At 51.0% G+C, this 21120-nt stretch overlaps 8 protein-coding genes across 8 annotated transcripts; 5 read left to right on the top strand and 3 right to left on the bottom strand.

The window, feature by feature from the left end:
* Positions 1–2209: 2209 nt before the first annotated feature.
* GUITHDRAFT_65165 (hypothetical protein) lies at positions 2210–3151 on the top strand (the record flags this gene model as incomplete). The annotated part of the gene is made up of 5 exons (XM_005839429.1): positions 2210–2272; positions 2332–2370; positions 2426–2500; positions 2547–3021; positions 3078–3151. The coding sequence occupies 5 exons, from the start codon at positions 2210–2212 to the stop codon at positions 3149–3151; spliced, it is 726 nt and encodes a 241-aa protein (XP_005839486.1).
* Positions 3152–3457: 306 nt separating this feature from the next.
* GUITHDRAFT_101676 (hypothetical protein) lies at positions 3458–4441 on the bottom strand (the record flags this gene model as incomplete). Its single annotated transcript, XM_005839428.1, has 1 exon — positions 3458–4441. The coding sequence occupies one exon, from the start codon at positions 4439–4441 to the stop codon at positions 3458–3460; it is 984 nt and encodes a 327-aa protein (XP_005839485.1).
* Positions 4442–6899: 2458 nt separating this feature from the next.
* GUITHDRAFT_150569 (hypothetical protein) lies at positions 6900–7633 on the top strand. Its single transcript, XM_005839427.1, has one exon. It carries the CDS (start codon positions 6969–6971, stop codon positions 7527–7529), a length of 561 nt encoding a protein of 186 aa, XP_005839484.1. The 5' UTR covers positions 6900–6968; the 3' UTR covers positions 7530–7633.
* An 831-nt stretch (positions 7634–8464) lies between these two features.
* GUITHDRAFT_84623 (hypothetical protein) lies at positions 8465–9804 on the top strand. The gene is made up of 6 exons (XM_005839426.1): positions 8465–8540; positions 8917–9061; positions 9116–9306; positions 9352–9405; positions 9453–9533; positions 9582–9804. The coding sequence occupies exons 1-6, from the start codon at positions 8538–8540 to the stop codon at positions 9702–9704; spliced, it is 597 nt and encodes a 198-aa protein (XP_005839483.1). The 5' UTR covers positions 8465–8537; the 3' UTR covers positions 9705–9804.
* A 9-nt stretch (positions 9805–9813) lies between these two features.
* GUITHDRAFT_159252 (hypothetical protein) lies at positions 9814–11980 on the bottom strand (the record flags this gene model as incomplete). Its single annotated transcript, XM_005839425.1, has 12 exons — positions 11663–11980; positions 11553–11614; positions 11069–11503; positions 10901–11014; positions 10754–10851; positions 10589–10706; positions 10427–10538; positions 10320–10387; positions 10209–10271; positions 10067–10162; positions 9947–10022; positions 9814–9890 (listed from the first exon to the last, which is right to left on the bottom strand). The coding sequence occupies exons 1-12, from the start codon at positions 11853–11855 to the stop codon at positions 9814–9816; spliced, it is 1512 nt and encodes a 503-aa protein (XP_005839482.1). The 5' UTR covers positions 11856–11980.
* Positions 11981–15665: 3685 nt separating this feature from the next.
* Positions 15666–17637, top strand: GUITHDRAFT_157071 (hypothetical protein; the record flags this gene model as incomplete). Its single annotated transcript, XM_005839424.1, has 2 exons — positions 15666–17203; positions 17385–17637. 2 exons carry the CDS (start codon positions 15666–15668, stop codon positions 17635–17637), a joined length of 1791 nt encoding a protein of 596 aa, XP_005839481.1.
* Positions 17638–17815: 178 nt separating this feature from the next.
* Positions 17816–18638, bottom strand: GUITHDRAFT_101671 (hypothetical protein; the record flags this gene model as incomplete). The annotated part of the gene is made up of 2 exons (XM_005839423.1): positions 17816–18064; positions 18111–18638. 2 exons carry the CDS (start codon positions 18636–18638, stop codon positions 17816–17818), a joined length of 777 nt encoding a protein of 258 aa, XP_005839480.1.
* Positions 18639–20207: 1569 nt separating this feature from the next.
* GUITHDRAFT_65255 (translation initiation factor 4F, cap-binding subunit) lies at positions 20208–21077 on the top strand (the record flags this gene model as incomplete). Its single annotated transcript, XM_005839422.1, has 5 exons — positions 20208–20366; positions 20428–20582; positions 20641–20754; positions 20816–20933; positions 20985–21077. 5 exons carry the CDS (start codon positions 20208–20210, stop codon positions 21075–21077), a joined length of 639 nt encoding a protein of 212 aa, XP_005839479.1.
* Positions 21078–21120: the final 43 nt, after the last annotated feature.

The raw sequence follows: 21120 nt of genomic DNA, 5'->3' as shown, positions 1-21120 counted from the left end.
GATAGGAGCAATTCAAGACACGGATATGAGGTAAGTGAAACTCAGTGTTGGAATGGTCTGTGGGATGAATGACATAGCCGCTATGATGAGGTATGAACGAGCTGGCGATCAGCATGTGGGAAGAATAGCCTCAGGGTTGCCGACTCAGCACCCGGATTTTGCAATTTTACCACCAATTTTTCACACCACGGATCAGGAGAGCAGAGAACGAGTCAACGAGATTGTGAAACTTGTATTTCCATATGTGTCAACACCGCGGACGCGCGCCGTGGTTGAAGTTGGGTTGGCATCAGTGATATACCACGAACAGTTTCTTCGAGAGGTGATGCCAAAGAATCACCCCTTGTTTCGAACCACCCTGTTCTTGCATTCAGGTTTTGTACAGACGCTAAGGCAGCATGTTACGATAGAAAGTCATGGGCGAACAGCGACAGGAATACCTTCACATGTATGCCTTCTCAAGCAGATGAATGTTTTGCCTGGCGAGGTGACTCAAGCTGTGACGACAGAATTGACTGCAGCTGTAACGACCACTATCCGACAAGAATTTCAGGCAGATAGGGTCAGAAGAAGCCAGAGAGGACCTGGTGAGGTTTGCAATGCGGCAGGTTTGCAATGCGGCTTGAGCGAAGAGATGGAAGCAGCCATCGTAAAATCAAGCGAGGAATTGATACAATCAAACAAGGAATTGGCACAAAAGAACAAGGAATTGGTACAATCAAACAAGGAATTGGTACAATCAAACAAGGAATTGGTACAAAAGAACAAGGAATTGGTACTAAAGCACAAGGAATTGCTAGAAGCTTTTCCTGAATTGCTACAAATGGCAGGAAACGGCACGATGGAATGGAGGGGAAGTCAATCCGGTGTACAGACAACGACGACGGGAGCCGAGAGCAGGGGTCCTCCATCGGCTGCGTCGCAGGACGCACGTGTCAGCAGTGGTAACTTGAATGACGGGCAGGGCAGCGACAACGCAGAAAGGGAGAGGACTGGCGGGGCTGCCGCAAGCGAGGCAGCCTCCAGCGAAGCAGGCGAAGTTGAAGCATCCGATGCCATCCCGCTATCACAACATGACTGGAGAGGAATGAAGACATATGACGTATGGATTCTCTGGCACTTTGGAAATGCAGAGCGAGGACATAAACCTTTCAAAGAAGTGAGGGGCACTGATTTCTCCCCAGCAACCTCGGACGGTCGAAGGCTGAGTGATTTGCGATACCTCATCAAAGTGATAGAAAGAGAAGCAAGAGCCTTGAACATTTACAATAGCGATCCAGATCGGGAAGAAGCAGACTTCATATATCAGCAATGTGAGAATTTCTTGATTGAGGAATACGAGCGAGTCACAAGATTGAGAGGACTGGAGGCGACAGAGGGACGATTCTCTGAGTTGTCATGGATGACTGTATCAGACCTCATGAGGCCTTCGAAGCAGGCCGCATGGATATCGCAGTCAGCTTCAAGAAAATCGCAGTCAGCTTCAAGAAAACGCAAACGGAATGAGATATTAACATAGGAAGGGTGTGAAATGAATGACTATTTCATGGAGATATCATTAAAACGTCACTTTCCAGCACATGACATGATGCGACTACTGAGTCTCTTGTAACCTACACATCCTTCCATGGTGATGACTGCAGCAGCATTTTCGCTAAGTCCCTATTAGGAAAATCAATTAGGAAAACTTGAGTAAATATTTACTCAATCATATAGGACCCTCTAAGTAACCTCCGGAAGGTCCCGCCTATAGAGGTAAACCTGTTCCCAGGATCAGCAATGGCGGCCAAGGTTGTACTAGCAGTGGCCGCGGCGATCATGGTGGAGCAAGGTGAGAAGGAACAAAGGTGGTTTCGCGGGGGGAAAGGATGGTGGAAAGGATGGGCAGTTCTGTCGTTCCTGGTTCTTGATGAACTCTGCAGCGAATTCTTTCTGTTTCGGGAGCCTTCCTTCTTTCATGGCGAAATCGAGAGTATTCGATGTCCATTGGTACCCCCAAAGACTCAGGGGAGGAGTAAATGCGGTTGCGAACAACCAAGAAGCATTGTCTGAGGTTCATTCCGAGCTTACCGACGTGTTGGGAATGAAAGAGCCTCGCAGGATATCATGGAGACTGTGTTAGCTACCGCCAAGAAGGCCGCATTTAGTGCTGGAGAGTGAGTTTTCCGTCAAGCATCGAGATTATTTCAGTCACGGTGAGCTCAGAGCCATGAAGAAGGGACTCGGGGCAGATGTGAAGAAAACGAAGGCTTCGAAGAAGGACCTGCTCACGGTGACATGTCTCATGTTCGACTGAGAACGAGCTGAGGCTGAATTCTCTCTGTTCGGAAGGAAATCGATCCGATTTGCCAGAAAATCATTGAGGATGAGGTGAAGTTTCTGAAAGAGGGATGCACGACGAGTTGACTTGCTCTGCCTCGACCAGGTTCTGAAGCAGTTTCCACTTCACAAGTTCCTCGGTGAGGAGAGCGTTGATCCCGGTTCTGCCGCCTCCTCCAAGGTATGGCAGCAGCATGCTGTGCGAAATCGTCACCAGCATGCTTCAGGCTCTCTCTGAACTCATCAGCTCGGAGTGGCTCTGGGTCGTTGACCCCATCGATGGCACCACCAACTTCGCGCAAGGGATGCCGATGAGCGTGATCTCCATAGGGGTAGCGCATCGAGGGAAGCCAGTGGTGGGAGTGATCCTCGATCCCTTTCGGGATGAGCTGTTTCATGCCAAGCTATCCTGTGGGGCGTTCCTGAACGGCCAGAGGATCGTGTGCGGCAGCGAGAGCGCAGTGGAGGACTCGGTCATTGTGGCAGGGAGCCCAACGAACCTGAGGTCGATAGCGCCCTCCTTGAGAGGGATCAACGCCTTGATGCCTCACTGCCGGTCGATCCGCATGCTTGGGTCGGCTGCTCTGCACTTGGCATGGATTGCCTGTGGCAGGTTGACGGCATACTTTGAGCCAGACCTCAACTCGTGGGACACAGCAGCCGGTGCTGTCATCCTCCGAGAGGCAGGAGGCCGCTTGACCGGTATCTTCGTTGCTGATAGAAGTTTCATTCTCAATGATGCTGGCATTGCTTGATAGATCTTGAAGGGAGCGATTACCAGCTTACAACAAGAGCTGTAAGTGTTTCCACTGGCTTCGTCACGCGTGAATGAAATACGCAGATGCTTGCAAGCAACGGAAAGACTCACCAGGGTATCCTTCAACGTCTTCAGGAAAGTGATCTACCGGCCCATAGCACAAGTTCTGACATCCATTCGGTTCTCAGGATGCCCATGTTCGTGGACTGGACGACCCAGAGAAAGTTGTGGGGAAGATATCGTTCCCGGATGTTTCAGTAGATTCTGAATAAATCAAGGTGCATTTTCAAACAGAGCACATTTTGTCGTGTTTATAACGAATCTTAGCTTAAGAGATGATTGAATCAGTAAAAAATATTCAAGTGGTGCTAGAGTGAGTCTTCATACTCGGTTTCTGCTCTCTATGGCACTATACGACTTTCTTCGCAGCGGTGGGGAGGGTTTGTCGGAAGCTTCAGCTTGACATCCCGCAGAATGCATTCTTCGAAGTGTTCTGGGTTGAAAGGTCGGTAGAATGCTTTCGACCTTCTTGGCACCGGCAACTATCAACCTCTCCATCCACAGGTTCCGATCAGTGACTTGCTTGAAGAAGAGATGAATCGCATCCTTGTCAGGCGTGTCCATGTTATTTCTATCGTCGCAGGGCTCCAGTATGAGAAGATGTTCCTTCTCGCTTCTCGATTTGACAATGACGTCTCTTACTAGAAACGATCCAATGCAATCCGACAGATTCTTTGCTGAGAAAATCGAGAAATTCCCCTTCGAATCTAGCCGACAGAGCACACTGAGGCCTTGCAAGGAGTCCGCCCGCTCTCTCAGCTCCATTCTTCCTTCCAGCTTGCATACAGACCGCTGGACCCTCCTTTCTTCCTCCACATTCTGCCGCTCAGACTTGCACTCGGTGGGAGCAGTGTGCACCCGCCTCTGCGGCGAGAGGCACCGGGCTAGCGTCTCCCTAGGTCTGGTGGGAGGCAAGACTTTCTTGACATGCTGATTCTCCTGGTGGTCTTGTGCTGGCTCTCTCTGGTGAACTGAGGGTCGGTTGGACTCTTTGGGAGAGCAGGTAGCCTCGTGGTCATCAAACACAACATCGAACTTGTTGTGGAATTCGTACCATTCCTCCCACTTCCTCGGTGATGTGTTGGGTGATGTGTATCCCAGCAGTGATCTCTGAATAGCATCGGCCAATGAGTCTAGTTTTGGTACACGTGGTGGGGTTTTCCCTTGCTTTGGCGAGGATTCGACGTCTTTCAAACTATCTTCGTTGTCGTCACTGCAGAAATCGATGCTCACATCAGGTATAGCAAACTTCTTTGTGATCTCAGCAACGCTTCTCTTGTCTCGGAGAACACTGATGGGTGCCATTTCTCAAAACCAGTCAAGTTTCTTCGTTCTTGATTTTCAAACTTTCCAAATGTCGGAAAGCTCGTTTGAATCGAATCGAATGACGAAGATGCTCAGATAAACAGCACGAGCTAAGGAGAAGGTATGGGTGGGAGGTAGACAACTTGCTCTCTAGTCGTTCAAGGGATGGGGTGGGAAGAAGAGGAGGGGACGAGTAAGGAATGACTATCACGTCTACGCGCGGCGCAGGAAAGGTGTGCGTGAAGTCTAGCAACAAGAGTGGATATTCCGTATGTCAGACTCAGCGATGGGGTGGGGGGTTATAGCAAGAGGGGGTGGTTTGGCCCATGGAGCCTTTTCCTGACGGGATCTCCACAATTGTATGGTACCTCAATTAGAGTATCTGAAGATGTGACTCAGGTTTTCTGGAAGCAGAAAGATACGAGTAATCTGCAGGTGGGTAGTGGAAGACAGGGGGTGGGGTGAGGATCAGATCTTCGAGGGTCACATTTACTTGTCACTTCAAATTATGTCTACCCCCAATTTTACCCGAATATGGACCCCTCCCGAATGTGATGCTGTGTGTGCAGTAATGAAGAAAGATATCAATAAGTCATCGTTTCAGATCTCTTATGTCAGCAAGGCTTCTAGATCGCTTAGGCACATCTAAAATAAGATCTTTCACCTCGAGATGATGACACTCAGTTACGCGGAGATCGCGAAAGAAACATTTTACACAACGATTCATACCTCATGTACCCTTGGAGGCCGACACACTGATTTGGGTGCATCGTCATCTTGTGACTCGAAACGAGATGTTTTGAATAATGTTTTAGGGTCATGCGGCCTCACTTGAAGATTTTTGCCTCCTTGCGGAATCCAAGTCACGGTGAGGTTCGGAGTTTTGAACTCTGATCGTTTGAAAGGTTTGACAGGGTTCCAAGTTTCAAAGTTTCGACGCTGAAAGTTGTACACTCTTTTCATCAACTCAGAAATGAACAAAGTTTGAAAGTTGTTGGAGGGTGGTAGCTGGAGGCGGCGGGACAATGTGAGGAGCAGACGGAGAAGGCAAGAGCGATTCTCCGAGCATCGAACGTTTCTCAGAATGTTCCAGAGCAACAGATACATGGAGAGTATCTTGATCCTCCTCTTATTCTGCGTCCTCACCCTCGTCCTGCATGCAGAACAGGCAGGTTCGAAGGCGGAATTTCACCATCCCCAAAGGAGGGAGAAAGATTCTATTCCAAACCTGGACCTCTCAATGGATGACGGCCTGACATGCACAAACGATGATGACAGAGTATCGTCACATGCCAGCATCAATACAGGGCCTCGCTCCCAAGCTGACATGGAGGAGACTGTATCGCAAGGATCTGACGCTGAGTTTGGGCAACTTTACTTTGTGGACGTGGAAGACGGGCATGCAGTACATCCTTGGAGGTTTTATGTATCTCATCCATTCATAACAGCACACAGAGATCAATGTTTGCCGTATCGGGTAGAAATGCTGCTGGACCAGAACTACAAGGCCGTTTACGAGAGCACCACCTGCAGAAAGGGATCTGCCTCAGACCCGTTCTTGTTTGAGGTCGAGTGCGGCAACTACACCGGGATTTTGATGCTGTACGACCATGAGTCAAACATCTTGATGTTTTCCGACGTTTACAACACCCTCGTGCTGGATGGAACCTGCTCTGCCTGCAATCTGATGCTTCGCATTGAGGGAGGTCCGCTGGAGCCAATCTCGAACACGGGGGCAGCAGGACACGTTGTATCTTTTGAAGTGTCTTGGCCATACAGGAGCCGATGTGAACGTTGGAATGACGCCATGACTGACTTTGTGGCGAAAGTCCTTGCTGATGGTGAGCTGGTGGCAATCAGACACTTTCGACGAGCCAGAACCATGGAGAAGAAATCATGCGTATCTGTAGTATTGCCCCGAGATCTTGTGGGGGATCGAACGGTCGAAGTGTTTGTTGAAGATGTTGAGTCGTTAATATCAGCAAACGCGTCAAAGCGCATCATCTTCCGGAGAAGAGAGGTCTTGAGCGGACAGAGGTCCGCCAATGAGGATGACTGCATCCTTTCTATTCACTTCTTTGACGGGAGGTGGGGGAACACCTTCCTGACCTTAGCCTTAGCCCATCACGTGGCTCTCATGTCCAACGCAACCTTGATCAGGATGCCACGGATACGGCAGGAGGAGCCCTGGTACTCGTGCAGGCTGATGGTGGAGAACCAGATGGCATCAGCATTCGACGTGTTCGGAGGATTCATGAGACCAGAGAGCTTGAGCGGAGCTGCGTGCCTACCTCACGAGAGGTGGGTGGAAGACTGTAGCGCATTTGGCGACTGCTATGCCCACCGCAACGGCCTCAATCAAGAGTTTGACTTCCACAAGAACGTGACATGGAACTTCTTCAGGGGTCAGGTCTACAAAGTTCTTATTCCCTTCCCCACCAGAGCCCGGGGCGATGACCTCTGCGTCCATCTAAGGTCAGGAGATGTACTCAGAAGGATTTCCTTCACTCACATCCTTGGCAAGGGGATGTGGCAGCCGCCCCTTGCCTTCTACGTTGTCGCCATCGCTGTCCACCTGACCATGTATCCTGGCTCTCGAGTCTTCTTGATTACCGAGCCCTCCTCCTCCCTCCTCAATCCCTGCCTCGGCTACCTCAAGGATATCTTTCCCATGGCAGAAACCGTGATGAGCACGGCGATGCAAGACCTGTACGAGCTCGTGCAAGCAAGGCACATGATCCTCTCTCGCTCGACTTTCTCCTGGATGGCAACTTTCTTCTCTAAATCTCTGCAGAGCGTTGTCTCTCCTGAGCTGGTTCCGGCCCGATGGAGCGAAGCTCCCTACGACTTGGTGGAGTACAGCTTTCCTGGGTACGTGGCGTTGCTCGACCATCATGCAGGGAAGGGATCGTGGTCTGTCCATCCCGAAGTTGAGGTCAATGGGTTTGAGATCAACCTGCGGGATCAAATGATTGCCTTCCCTCCTCACTTGCTCCGCTGCCAAAAGATCAGCCATCATGTCGGAGGAACAGCTCGATGCCCGAAGGATGGAGAAGTGCAAGATATCGTGGAGCGACTTGGCTTTTGAAAGGGCCGCTCAGCCGGAGGCTGGGAGGCGCGGGAGCTCCGCGGAGAAAAATCTTGCTAGTTAGGAACTTGTCGGATGGCGTCAATGTAAAACGTTCAAGCTTCACTGTCAGCTTAATCATACGGGCACTGAGAGCAGCTTCTGAGTCCGACTCGCAACTCGGCGAGTCGGACGCCCCAGGTACTACTACGGTAGTTCACTGACTCTGTGAGTCACAACGACTCCCGGCTGTGCGGCCAATGCCGCTCAGTGCGGCCCGGGCCGTGCCCGGGCGGCGCGGCGGACGGTCCGACTCGGCGAACGAGCGGCGGCGAGGAGGCAACAGCCCCCGTGCCTCACTGCCGTTGGTGGGCCGGCGCCGCCGCTCCGAGGCTCACAGAGTCACTGATTTCACTCCGATCGGACTTTCGGGGCCTCGGAGCCTGTCCCGCGGCCCGGCCCGCCCTGGCGCCGGGCCCGGGGGCCGGCCCGGCGGGCAGCGGCTTGCCCGGGCCGCGCGCAGTGCGAAGCGGCGGCTGAGTCGGACTCCGGAGGAGTCCCGGCCAGCGGCCTGACTGAGTCACGGTACTGAACCGGTACTTCGTACCGCGGCCGCCCGGCAGTACGCCGTCCAGTGGCCGGGGGCCGGGCGGAGTGCCGCCGGGCCCGGCGCCTGAGCACTGCCGTTCCGAGTTCCGAAGCCTCTTGTTCAGGTTATGAGTCCACCACAGGGTTTTGTACCAGCAGTGGCAATGAATTTATAAGTTTTTGCTGGTACTGAAATGTGACGGTGGAGGGCCATCAGTACCAGTACGTATTATTCTTATAATATAGCTTGTAAACTTCGGAACTCAGTATGCAAATTTGAACTTTTCACGAACAAAGTGCTCATAATTTAGGGGTCAAAATTTAATATTTGGGAGTCCATTTGAATGACAAAATTTCTTTTAGAGAGCGGCCAACGGAACTTTCATGCCCTAGGGGGTGAACGATACAACCAGCTCTGCGTCCCCACTGCCTGAAGACACCATGGTAACCTGCTGCTGCTTCCCTCGTACCCCCCCCCCCTCCTCTTCTCTCTGAGTGGCTTCTACTACGTTTCCTCCTTCCCTCCTCGATGATCCTTCTCTCTGCCGCCCACACTTCACTGCAGTCACAACAAAGTGTTGACGCAAGTATTGGCCCTTCTTCTGTTTCTTTGAGGACACGTGTGGGTGGTCTTTGGGATTACATCTAGTTCAATCTCTTCATTGAAATCACATGACTTGCTCGCTGGCTCTCCATTCACTGTTGACTTCGTGAGGACGTCAAAAAGAAAAAGGAGGATTTCTTTTCTGATGCTGTTCAAATTTTGCTCCCACATATCAACCAATGTCTAGCCTTGTGTCTGACAAGGGTGTTCCTGCAGGCTACCAACGAGAACATTTCTTCATCTGTGTTGAATAGATTGATCAAGGAGGTCAAAGATTACACCAAGCAACCGGTTTCAGATGTCACCCTGCAAGTGAACGAAGAGAACGTCACTGATCTTAGAGCGGAGATCTCTGGACCAGGTTGACATCTCCTCTTTTGTGGAAGTTGTTGTCTTACATGGAGGGGATCTGCAGCTGAAACTCCATTCCATGGAGGAGTTTTCAAGATCAAGCTCGTGTTCGGGCCTGATTTCCCATCTGCGCCGCCGAAAGGCTTTTTCATCACACCAATCTTTCATCCGAACATCGCCAAGAACGGAGAGATCTGTGTGAATACTCTCAAGAAGGACTGGAAGTCTGACTGCAAGCTCGGCCACATCTTGATGGTTTGTGTTGAGACTTAGCGCTTGATCTGCTCAGCTCCTAAGCAGGTGGTTCGATGCCTGCTGATAGAGCCGAACCCTGAGTCCGCTCTCAACGAGGAGGTCTGAGGAATTGCCGCAGGATGAGGGCGCTGTTGACTTGACTGTAGGCTGGAAGGCTCTTCATGGAGGACTACGAGTCGTACTTCCAGCGGGCACAGCTTATGACGAAGATCCATGCGACCAGGGAGGTAGGAGAAACTTGTTGGGGCTGTCGGAAGGTTGATGTGTCTGCTCAGAGTGCTCCGACTGAGAAGAACATCGAGAGCATCGGGGGGGAGAAGCCCAGCAGCATCTCAACTGCGGGCAAGAAAGAGGAAAAGAAGAAGGATGACAAGAAAAGGAGCCTCAAGAGGCTCTGATGGCGATCGTGAAGTGTATTAACTGATAGACTTATTGACAACTGGTTTAGCTGAGGGAGATTTGTACATCCAACAGTCGGGGAATAAAGACCCGATAACGTCATCACTGTTACTGCCACCCGACGACGTAGTCGAGGAAGTAGACCAGCGCAAGGGCGATGGGGTAGAGGGAGAGGGAGAAGAAAGCTGCGGTGAAGTCAGGCACAACTCGGTGCTCCCCCATGATCCTGACACTGACTCACCCATGTAGAGAGGGAAGGTAACTCGCGTGCAGGCCACGACGCCGAGGGCAAAGATCATGCTCATGGTAGTAACCACCTGGATGAGGGTCACAGAATTGAGGAAGAGAAACAAGTGGGAACCTCCGAGGAGAAGTTCCAGTCAAGGTTGCGATACCAGACGACCAGGAGGAAGAGGCCCAAGCACATGGTGTTGTTCATGGTGACTGCCCCGTAGACCTAGAGAGCAATCAAGGCCAGACCACGTCAAGTGAGATGGGGAAACCTGGCTGTAAGTGAGGGATATGTTCTTCTTCTTCTTCTTCTTGGCAAACTGCAGGCTGCTAACCTGAGGATCATGGTCATACCAAAGTTGTTGAACATCTTGAGATTGTACAAGCTCTGACGCATTCGAGGCAAATGGAGTCACTAAGAAAGAGACGAAGAAAGCAGGGATGTGGCTTGCTTTTGAGAACTGCACATTCCTGTCAATCCCGATCTCACTCTCCTCCTCAACCCGGCCACGCACCGAGGACACAGCATCCACCATCGGGTCAGAGAAGAGGGCAACAAGAAATGTTCCTCCTATCATCAGCTTGGCTGAGTTCATGTAAATCTGCAGTGCCGTCAGTCCCCATCCATTCTTGTCCGCATCTGGATGACGACCTGACGTGGCGTGAGAGCCTCCTCTCCTTCCTCCTCATCGTCGCTTTCTTCTGCTTCTTCTTGGTCTGCGCCCGCAACGAGCAAAGGGGTGCTTTCAATGCTTCCATGCAACCCTCCCCTGAGAATGGCCGTCAACGCCATGGCGAACAGTGCATCTGCTCTCACTGTGACTTCCTTTCCTTCTCGAGGTCCCTTAGCCACCTCCGTAGCCCTCCTCTCATCTCATCAAACGTGATCTGCCCATCACCGTCGGCATCCAGCTCCTATCGCAAAGGCGTGATGAGCAAGCTTGCAAGAAACTCTGATTCCTACCTGCATCAGGTACTCGAGATCTCCGTCGATCTCTCCTATCGATGTTTGAGTGCTGGCGGACTGAGACAGAATCATCATCATCTTCCTCAGCTCGTCTCTCTCTATCGTCCCGCTCTGCGCAGATGCCGTCATCGCTCAGGTCATGACCGACGTCAGAAGTCGCCTCACCCTGTCCGTGTCATACTTGTCAAAGAGACACTTTAGCGCGTCATCACGCAGCTCTCCGTTTTCAGCAACAAGGATAGTCCCTGCGTTCTTGGCGAACTCACTTGCAAGGATGATGGCGCTGTGCTTCAAGAACTTCTTGTGCGCCGCCTCCTTCTTCTTCTTCTGCAGCTCAGGCCACAAGACCTGGAACGCACAATACGCTGCCAGCGCAACGATACAAAGGATTCCTCCGAGCCCAGCGGCGGACGGGTCGTGAGCCTCCCCCATGAAGGTGGGGATCTGAGGTGTCAGGTAGAGCAGGGCGGAGGCCATCATGATGTAGGCGTTCAGCTTCGTGCTCTCGTCCGTTGTCACGCCCGTGTTGGTCAGGTCGAAGCTGCGGGTGAGCCTGCGATCGATCGCCATCCCATCCTGGATGTCACACCGTCCTACCCACTGCAATCACGTTAGCCTTTCAGCTCACAAGAGGTCAAGGACAGGTCACCAGCGATCCTCCCCAGGCGATGGAGAGGAGCATGATGGTGCTTCCTGCCAAGGTTCCGATACCTGAATAGACCGTGAGGCAGACCACCAGGCAGCAGCAAGACCTCTCACCGACTGACACCTGCTCCTTCGCTTGCTCCCTAGTTCCTCCGAGACCACTCATCACGATCATTGCAGAGTCTGGCAGCGCTCCCAGCACAGGGAGGAGAAGGCCTCCGATCAGTCCTGGGTCCAGAACCTCCAGCAAGAGCTCCGAGCCATCGCTGATCAGGTTTGCTCCCTTCAACAGCAGCGCTCCATACATGAGACAGAGGAAGATCGAGCCAGGAAGAGAGGAGGAGCAGGGAAACAGCCCGTAAGTCTCTTCACACACCTCAGCCGCATGCACGCTCTTGGTCCTCTTAAGTCGCTCTTGTATCCTGCTGCGATAGCCTTGAAGGAGGGAGTCTTCCGAGGCAAAAATGCCTCCTTGATAGACGAACAGCAGCTGAGCTGTCGTCATCAGGAATGCAGCCATAAGCACGAGCTTCAGCCGAGGTCCCATATCTCCTGCACGTGGTGGTGAGAAGGAGATGAAGGAATTGAACATCTGCGAGCGATACTCATTCATAACGGGAGATATGAGGAAGTTGCTGTCTTTGCAGGAAGTTCAAAGAGCTTCATGGCAGACAAGTTCCATGAAAGAATCACAACCTAGATCATTCAACATGCTTGGAATTTTGAAGTTTTGGATGAATACAACTATGAAGCTGCCCAAGGCTCAAACATGGATCTCTGTTTCTCCTCCACTGTAACTCGATCTTTCACCATTCAGAGGGAAATTCCAATATTCCTTCACAACAAAATTATTTCATCTGAGTTGCAGAGTCCACTCATGCAATTTTGCTCACTTCTCCTGAATTTCTAACGAGGTAGACCTGTCCTGGCCCTGTACGTTCATATGCTGTCACAATCTCATGCAACCATGTTGCTGCATCCTATCCATCACATCGCTTCTTCCACACTCTTTCTTGGTCTCCCTTCCTTGTCCCTGCCCTCAATCTCTCATCCTTGTTTCTCTTCCCTTCCTAAGGTTAGTTCTCTCCACCGCGCCCCCCGGAGTCGGCCATTTCCTAATAATAATGCACTCCAGAGGTTTTGACCACCTCTACCCTACCCCTTCTCTTGACTTTCAATACCCAGGGCACATCTTCACCCCCACCCTCATCTTTCCCTGAAGTGCCCCACCAAATAGCTCCTTTTCCTCTTCACCACCCCCCTGAATTCTTGAAAGTTCATAACCCTACCCCCTAAAGAATTCATATATATAGCCGCATCCCTGCTACCACCCTACCCAATTTGCCTTCATATGCCACCCCTAGCATAAAACCTGAACAAAATGAACTACCAGACTACCCCTTTAAATCAGAAGATTTCTCTGTTGAAGTACCGGGTTCATTCTCTTACCCTAAATTGTACTCATGACCCTACCCCCATTCTTCACTGGTCCCCGTCATTTCTACCCCGTTGGCAATCACGGAATGTACCCACCTCACATCATATCCGCAAGTCTATGAGTAAACAAGGGGTACTCTTGGACATTCGCAAACCCGTGACTCTGATGTTGTACCCCTACCCTATCAACTACCCTATTGTGAGTAGCCAGGCGGCTGGGCCGCCGACAGTCCCCGCCGCGGCGCCGCCGCCGCCCGCCGGGCCGGGCCGGCCCGGCGAGGGCCCGGCCGCCGGCCCAGGGCCGCACAACTGAGCGGCCGCGCTGTCACCCGTCACCGGCGCCGGGTAGTAACCGTTCGGTCATAATCGGAATGTATTAGGGACCCGGGAGTAGGAGTTTTTTATTCAACCGAGGGGCACTGATAGGCAAAGCAAGTGAAGTTCGCCGTTCTGTTCAGTCGGCACCCGCAGGTTCATGCAGTGCGACAATCATGGCAGTCTCTCAGAGTCTCAGTCGTATACAGTAGGATGACTCTTCTCATCCATCAGCCTCCCTCTCTAGCCGCAAGTTGTTTAGGCCTCTCATGGCAGCAACACTGATTTGTTTGGTCTCGAATGTTCTCTAGGAAAAATAAGGCTTTCCCCAGCCAGATTGGTCGGTCGAAAATCAGCTACACTGTGGACTGGGCATGTTGCCAGAAAACACTCGGAGCTAACTCGATCCTTATTTTCTTGATCTTTGAGTAGGATCAAATGGAACTCCAACGAGATCTGGCGGAAGTTTTCAACTCAAGGAGCTAAGCTGAGTTCAACTGATTTCTGCACTGATTACTTTGTCATGGTACAAGCCTAACAAACTCGTACTCCATCACTTGCCAAGTTGACTCGGCAGTAATGAGTGGCAGCCCCTCAAGCTCTCAAGCTCTCAAGCTCTCAAGCTCTCAAGCTCTCAAGCTCTCAAGCTCTCAAGGCTCTGATGATGACTGACCTGATCGGACTCTCAGCCCAACTCGCGAAGCTTGACTCAGTCTTGAGCCACAACCAGCAGACAACAAGGTTCAATGGTCTACACTAGGCTACAATGACGTCATATCCCTCCTTGTCTTGAGAGATCCTGACCAGCCCAAAGCATTCGCTCCTATATCGAGGCATATATCGATGCCAGCCTGATAGCAACTGTATGCCTCCACAGCCATCGAGCAATATATTCCATTGGCCCGGAGCGAAGTTGCAAAAGAGGTATTTGGCTGTTGTATATATGCCAAGATTAAGCTTGAAACACTCATCTAGGGCTACAAGATGATCCCTGCATGCTGAAAGAAATGGCTAGTTGTTAGGACAGATCAGGCTCCTGGACGTTCTAACAATAGTCAACAATCTCTACACCTTCATTTAAAACAGAAGGTACGAGCGTCAGACAAACGCATACATCTCTTTTGGTAAAATGATGATGATAGTCCATTTCGCTAAAACTTATCTCATCAACAACCGCATTTCAGACAGACTCAGTCCAAACAATCCGTGGGTCGCGGAATACAGGATACCGTGCGATGTGCAATTTCAAATCGTGCAATTCGTGATGTGGCTTGAAAGTCAGAAGAGGTCCTCTCTGCCTTGACCTCTTCTCTCCGCCTCAAGCCGCTTTATGCTCTCCCCATGCCGCTCGCAAGCCTCGCCCTCGTTGCGGCTCCATCGTGCACGATTTATCGGTGCGCTCATGATGTTTTACTCAACATAGGTAATCAACAAACGTAAAATGTTTTATATGTGTGGTAATCTGACACTTTAATATTGTTATTTATGATCGGGATTATCCGGCATGTCTGCCGGCACGTCCCCTCGAAATCAAATCAAATCTTGAGATTCAATGTATAATGCTATAAGTGCTACATGCATTCGGTTTTGTATCCAACACTCGTTGACTCCGGTACCAGAGCTCCGTTTTTGAAGATAGTTTCTATCAATCGTGCTATAATCTCTGATTTTAGGTAGCAAAATATTAAAATGCTATTGTAGTTTTTACCTGCTTATACCCATCCCGGTCACGTTACTTGAATGCGAATATCTTGAAACATTGAAAGTAAATTTCGAATTGCCCCGATGAGCTTCTATAAACTCTGGTTCAAATCTAAAACAGTTTTATGTTTACATTTTCTAAAAGTCACGCTACCTATGGAGTCATGGCCATGGCGGACATCGGCAGTATAGCACAAGGGAGCAGGCGGTAAAGGGAGATGGTGCTAGAGAGAACAGGGAGAGAGGATGTGAGTGCATGGAATGATTGCAGAACGGGATCAGAGGAGAGTGCATGGAGGAGAGCTAGCTTTGCAAAGTTTGGAATTTAACTTTGCTTGAACTGTGGGCGACTAATTTGTAGAAGAGTTTTGCGTGTTTGGAGACAGCTGTGGAGTACAACTTGAATATTTGTGAACACATGATTCCATATCATATTGACTATGGATGAAAGATTTTTGACTTCTTTAACAGGTCGTTCCCTTCCTTTCTGCCGTTAGCGTGGTTACCTTGCGGCCCACTTGATTCAATGACTTCGACAAACTTGTCGTTCCAGTCATCAGAATGTCCTCCGCTATCGGTTGTCTTCAAGGACTTATACTACCGCGTACTCGTGCCCTCTCACGACGACGCCCCTCAGAAAGGGATCTGCGGTTCCAAGAAGAAGATGGTGAGTAAGGACATCTTGAAAGGCATCACAGGGGTCTTCCAGCCTGGCACTTTGACAGCCATCATGGGGGCAAGCGGAGCGGGAAAGACTACCATGCTGAACGCTATTGCTGGAGAGTCCGCGGGAGGTTTCATTGAAGGAGAGATCTTGGTGAATGGCGCAGAGGTGGGGGTGGACACAATGCGTCGTATCAGCGCGTTTGTTTTCCAGGATGATCAGCTCATGGCGTCGATGACTGTGCGGGAAGCCATCCAGATGTCTGCGGACCTCAGGCTGCCCAAGGGTATGACGAAGGAGGAGAAGGCGGAGAGAGTGAAACACGTCATCGAGATCCTCCATCTCGAGAAATGCTCCAATACAAGGATCGGGTCGCCGACAGCCAAGGGAGGGATTTCAGGTGGTGAAAGGAAGCGATGTGCGATCGGGATGGAGCTGATCACGAACCCTTCAATTCTCTTCCTCGACGAGCCCACGACAGGTCTTGACACGTTCATGGCCTTCAGCGTTGTCGACACCCTTCGCCAACTGGCAGCAGCAGGGAGGACAGTTGTCGCTACAATCCATCAGCCGAGCTCCGACACGTTCCACTGCTTTGATAACCTGTTGGTGTTGGCCAATGGAGAGATTATGTACCAGGGAAAGGCGGCTGAGATGGTGGACTACTTCGGCGAGCTAGGACTAAGGTGTCCGCCCTACGTGAACCCAGCGGATCATTTGTTCATGAACGTTCTGAATGACGTGGAGATGGAGGAGGACGGTGACAAGGCAGGTCTTCTGGCGCGCACAACGAGGTTACTTGAGCACTACAACGGCTCTGCGCAAGTGGACTCGATGCTCAAGTCGACCACGAAGGCCGTTGAGTTCAACGTCAACGACCTTGAGCTACGTCCAGGAATTCTCTCTCAAATGAGTACCCTGTACGCCCGGAGCATGAAGAATGTTGTTCGCAACCCAATGATTGCTCGAGCGAAGCTTGCGCAGGCGTTGGTACTGGGATCGATCGTGGCACTCATCTATCATGACCTGGGGCGTTATCAAATCGACATTCAAGCGAGGACTGGCGCGTTGTTTTTCTTTGCTATGAACATGGTCATGAACGCCTTCTCCATGCTTTCGGCTTTCGCGCAAGAAAAGATTGTGTTCGAAAGAGAGCAGGCTCTAGGCATGTACAGCGTGATGTCATATTTTATTCCCAAAGTGTTCTCTGAGTTACCTCACAACATCATCTTTCCCACCGTTCAAGCTTGCATAGTGTATTGGTCACTGAAACTCAAGAACGATGCGGCGACGTTCGGGCTCTTCTTGGTGGTACACCTTCTCAACACCAACGCGGGGAACGGTCTTGGAATCTTCATCGCCTCAATCTTCTCGGACCTGAGGATAACACTCATCGCTGCCCCCCCTCTGATTCTCCCGCTAATGATTTTCTCGGGTTTCTTCATCAACACAAACTCGATCCCTCCGTACTTTAACTGGATCAAGTACATCTCGCCGATGAAGTACGCCTTCGAAGCTTACGCCCTGCTGGAGTTCAGGTGGACTTTCTCTTCTGCGTGCGCTCTTCTGGCTGACTTGTTTCAAGTGGCCTTGAGTTCTCGTGTCTTCCTAGCGAGCTCACCACGGGGCCAAGCTGCACCCCGCAACAGCCCAAGTGTATCTGCCCAACGATGACAGGCGAGCAGGTGACGAGCGTTCTCCTCTTGCTGCCGTCGGTAGGCTGACAGGCGATCAGGTTCTAAAGCAGCTGGGGGCCGATGGAGATCTCAAGATCTATCAGAACATTTTGTGCCTCATAGCTCTCTGGCTGGGCACGCACATCTTTGCGTTCTTCGCCCTCCGTCGCCTCGTCTCGAGGAGGTTCGCATCAGGCTCCGCTGCCTCGAATCCCGTCCGGCTGACTTGCGCGCAGAGAAAAGAATCGAACGAAGATGGTGAGTCGCAACGGGCCAGGTGCCAACGGCAACGCTAATGGTGGCGCCTAGACCCAAGAAAGCCACGCCTCTGCCTTCTTTTCCACATGTGTATGACCTTCTTTGCTCCTTTACTATCAACACGAACTTCTTTACTTCCTTTGCTCTGAACACATTCAAGAACGAGCTTCTGTCCAATGACTGGACAGCCTCCATCACTCCCTCCATAGTCGCTCATCAATCTGCATGCTGCCATCGAGACAACCGGAAGGCCCAGGGCCTCTGCTGGTTGGCGTAAGGGATCACGCTCTTGCTGTGTCCCATCATCACCGCTGGGCTCCCGGGATCCGCTCGCATGACCTGCGGATCTCGCCGCTCCTTCAACGTCTGCTCGCTCTTCAGCCTCTCAACTTTCTCATCCCTTCGGGCACTTTGGGTCTCCTCCTCCAGCTGGTAGTCGGCCATCTGTCGGTGGTGGGCATGAACCTGCCAACAAGATGAGCTCGTTGCTGACGAGACAGGAGGATCTTACTCTCCGAATTGCTTCTCTCTCCTGCATGCTCTTGTTCCTCGCATCTTGCTTGATCCATTCTCTCTCGACCAGCTCGAACCTTTCACGTTCGCGCCTGTACTGTTGTTGCGTCGCCTTCAGCTCCAGCAAGTGTTGCTCATCATTCTCCTTCAACCTCCGTCTCATCTCCAACGTTTCAACTCTCTCGTTCGCTCTCGCCACTTTCTTCTCTAAAATAACTTCCTGCTTGTTCGCAACCGCTGCTCTCCGTTCCTCCAAAGTCTTTTGTCTTCGAAGGTCCAACTCTCGTTTCCTCCTCTCCCTTTCAACAGCCCTCTCTTCCTGCATATTCATCTCCGACTCGTGTTTTACAAGAGCTTCCAGTAGGACATCAGCATGCGAAGGGATTTTTCCGTCTTTCAACTGACCCATGGCAGCAGCGAGCTTACACTGTTTCCTGTCAAGGGCCCACAGCTCCATTGCTTTCTTCGTTAAAGAAGGAGTTCTTGCTCGTGGAGTGTCTTCTTCTGTTTTGGCATCTACTTGCATACAGACCTTTCTGCTGCTCGACGTAGACCTGCTCAAAAACCAGACGTCAGGCTCGTACTTTTAAAAAGTGAGGGAGAGATGGGTGGGATGGAAACAAAGATATCAAACGAGACGAGAACTTATGCAACAGCAGCAAGTGCGAGGAGGAGGATGATGATGATGCTGTGAGGCTGGTACGGCTGTGCATCACACCTTCTCTCCCCCATTCCCGGCGCTTCTCCCCCAAAACGAACTCCTGGCATTGTGCGAGCGTTGAAATTCGTCGGGCGTGGTGGCTCGGACGGACGGGGGGGCCCGGCCGGGCCGTCGGACTCAGTCCGAGTAATTTTTTAATATAAAATATTTATAATTTGGTTATGGTATACCGATTGAAAGCATGGGTCATAAATATATTATTTTATATGTACAAGGTTGGTACAACCAACCGGACAAAGTAGGTTTAAAATTATTTAATTAATAATTTTTGTAACAAGAAATTAAAATTTCTGTTATATGTCTAAACCCGGGAAACGACTGTGCCCTCCGGGGGGGAAGGTGGGTGGGGTATCACCTGCAACTGGTAGGTCGATCCGCGACAATTTGAGGGTGGGGTAATTAGAGTACCCACCAAGTTTAGCTATAAAAGATTTAAAAAGAAAGGTAGGGTGATAAACAATAGGTGAGGTAGGGGTAGGGGTAGTTGTTCGTAGCTTGAATTGGAGGGGTGGGGTGATCAAAGACCTCTTCCGCGGGGTGAGAACCCGTTACAGGAAATGTAGGAAACCGTTATGGCACGAGGAGCAGAAGTGATACCACCCTGGGGTGGGGGTGGGGTTGAAGTTTCGATGAAAATTACCCCTAAAACTGTGCTCAAACAGTCATTTTCTTCTTGATAGAATCTAATTCGGACCGAAAGATTTCAAACAGTTTTCAAAGAGTAGTGAGTAGGTTCCCCTGACGGAATTATTGCAGCGCCGAAGGGGATGGGCGCGGGCTGATGTGGCCACAGGATGGCAGGGTTGGAGCAGCGGAGGGAGGAGGAAGAGAGAGAGGGGGAGGGGGAGGAGGAGGAGGAGGACAGATTAAAGCAGGTGCATGAGGAAGAAGTCGAGGCTATGGCAACTTCATCCGTGATAAGGGGCACATGATTAGCGGGAGATGGTTAGCGCAGGGACAGGTTGTCATATGGATTTTAGAAGAGGACAGCTGTCAATCAAGGGATGCAACAAGCACAGTCAGCTCTTGACAGGAGTTTGAATGCGAGGGAAGGAAAGGATTAGTTGCTGTGTGTAAAAGGTACGCTGGGAGTCATGTGCATTGCCGGCCATGCTTCAATTCAAGTGCAGGGCTGTGAGGATATTTGACATGGACGAAGCTTGCTTGCTTGCTTGCTTTACTTCCTTGTAAGCTCGATGGTTGATTAACTCCTCTTCCCCTTTTCAGGAAGCCTGCTTGAGTTTGTGAAGGAGCACTTGTTTCTTCAAGAGTACTAGGAACTACCTCTCAACGACACAAAAAACTTTGCAGAAGACACAAGACAATCGCTGAACATTGAAAGGAATCAAGCAGGACATACAACGTCAAAGGACAATGTCTGAAAGATCAGAAGCACAGAATGACAAGGATCAGGCAGCAGCGCCTTCGTCGGAGCTCACTGTCAAGCATCCGCTGCAAAACGCATGGGTGTTGTGGTTCGACAACCCAGTCAAACGTCTGGGAGCGAAGGACTGGTCTTCGAACTTGAAGAAGGTGAGCAGTATGAAGTTGAGCAAGCGGAGCTGCTGGTGCGTTGACACTGGGGATGGAACAGGTTGCGACTTTTGACGTGGTCGAGGACTTTTGGGGAATCTTCAACAACATTCGTCCTCCCTCGCGTCTCAATCCTGGCTCGAACTATCACTTGTTCAAGCTTGGCATCGAGCCGACTTGGGAACATGCGACGAACATGAATGGGGGGAAGTGGACGTACAGGTGATGCCGGCTTGCAGGCAGAGCAGGACGGATCCTGACTTGATTTCTGTAGCATCCCAAAGAAGGATGGCAAGAAGCTGATTGATGACATGTGGCTTTACACTGTTCTCGCAATGATCGGAGAGAACTTCGACGCTGGGGATGAGCTTTGCGGAGCTGTCATCAGGTGATTGAGACGTCTTGCTTGATGTTGCGTGAGGTCGAGATGACTGTTTGTTTCTCCAAAGTTTGCGCAAGGCGGGAGACAGAGTGGCAGTCTGGACCAAGTCTGCTGACGATGAGAAGTCATGTCGGGAGATCGGTCAACAGTTCAAAGCTGCCATCTCTGAGTGCCTGGGCACCGAGGTGAGAAGTGAGTTGGTGTGTCAACTTGTGACAACCTTCAAGGTCCCCGAGGATTCCATCGAGTACCACGTTCACAACGATGCGCTCCAGAGCATCAAGAACAAAAGCGATGGGAACAAGAAGGAGGCAAAGTACAAGATTTGAGGTTTTCTGTCAAGAGTCAGAGGGTGATGCATCGAGGACAACA

Source organism: Guillardia theta, assembly GCF_000315625.1.
Source record: "Guillardia theta CCMP2712 unplaced genomic scaffold GUITHscaffold_8, whole genome shotgun sequence".
Classification (NCBI taxonomy): domain Eukaryota; class Cryptophyceae; order Pyrenomonadales; family Geminigeraceae; genus Guillardia; species Guillardia theta.
The sequence above is the reverse complement of the archived record's forward strand: the minus strand, read 5'-3'. Positions and strand labels throughout refer to the sequence as shown.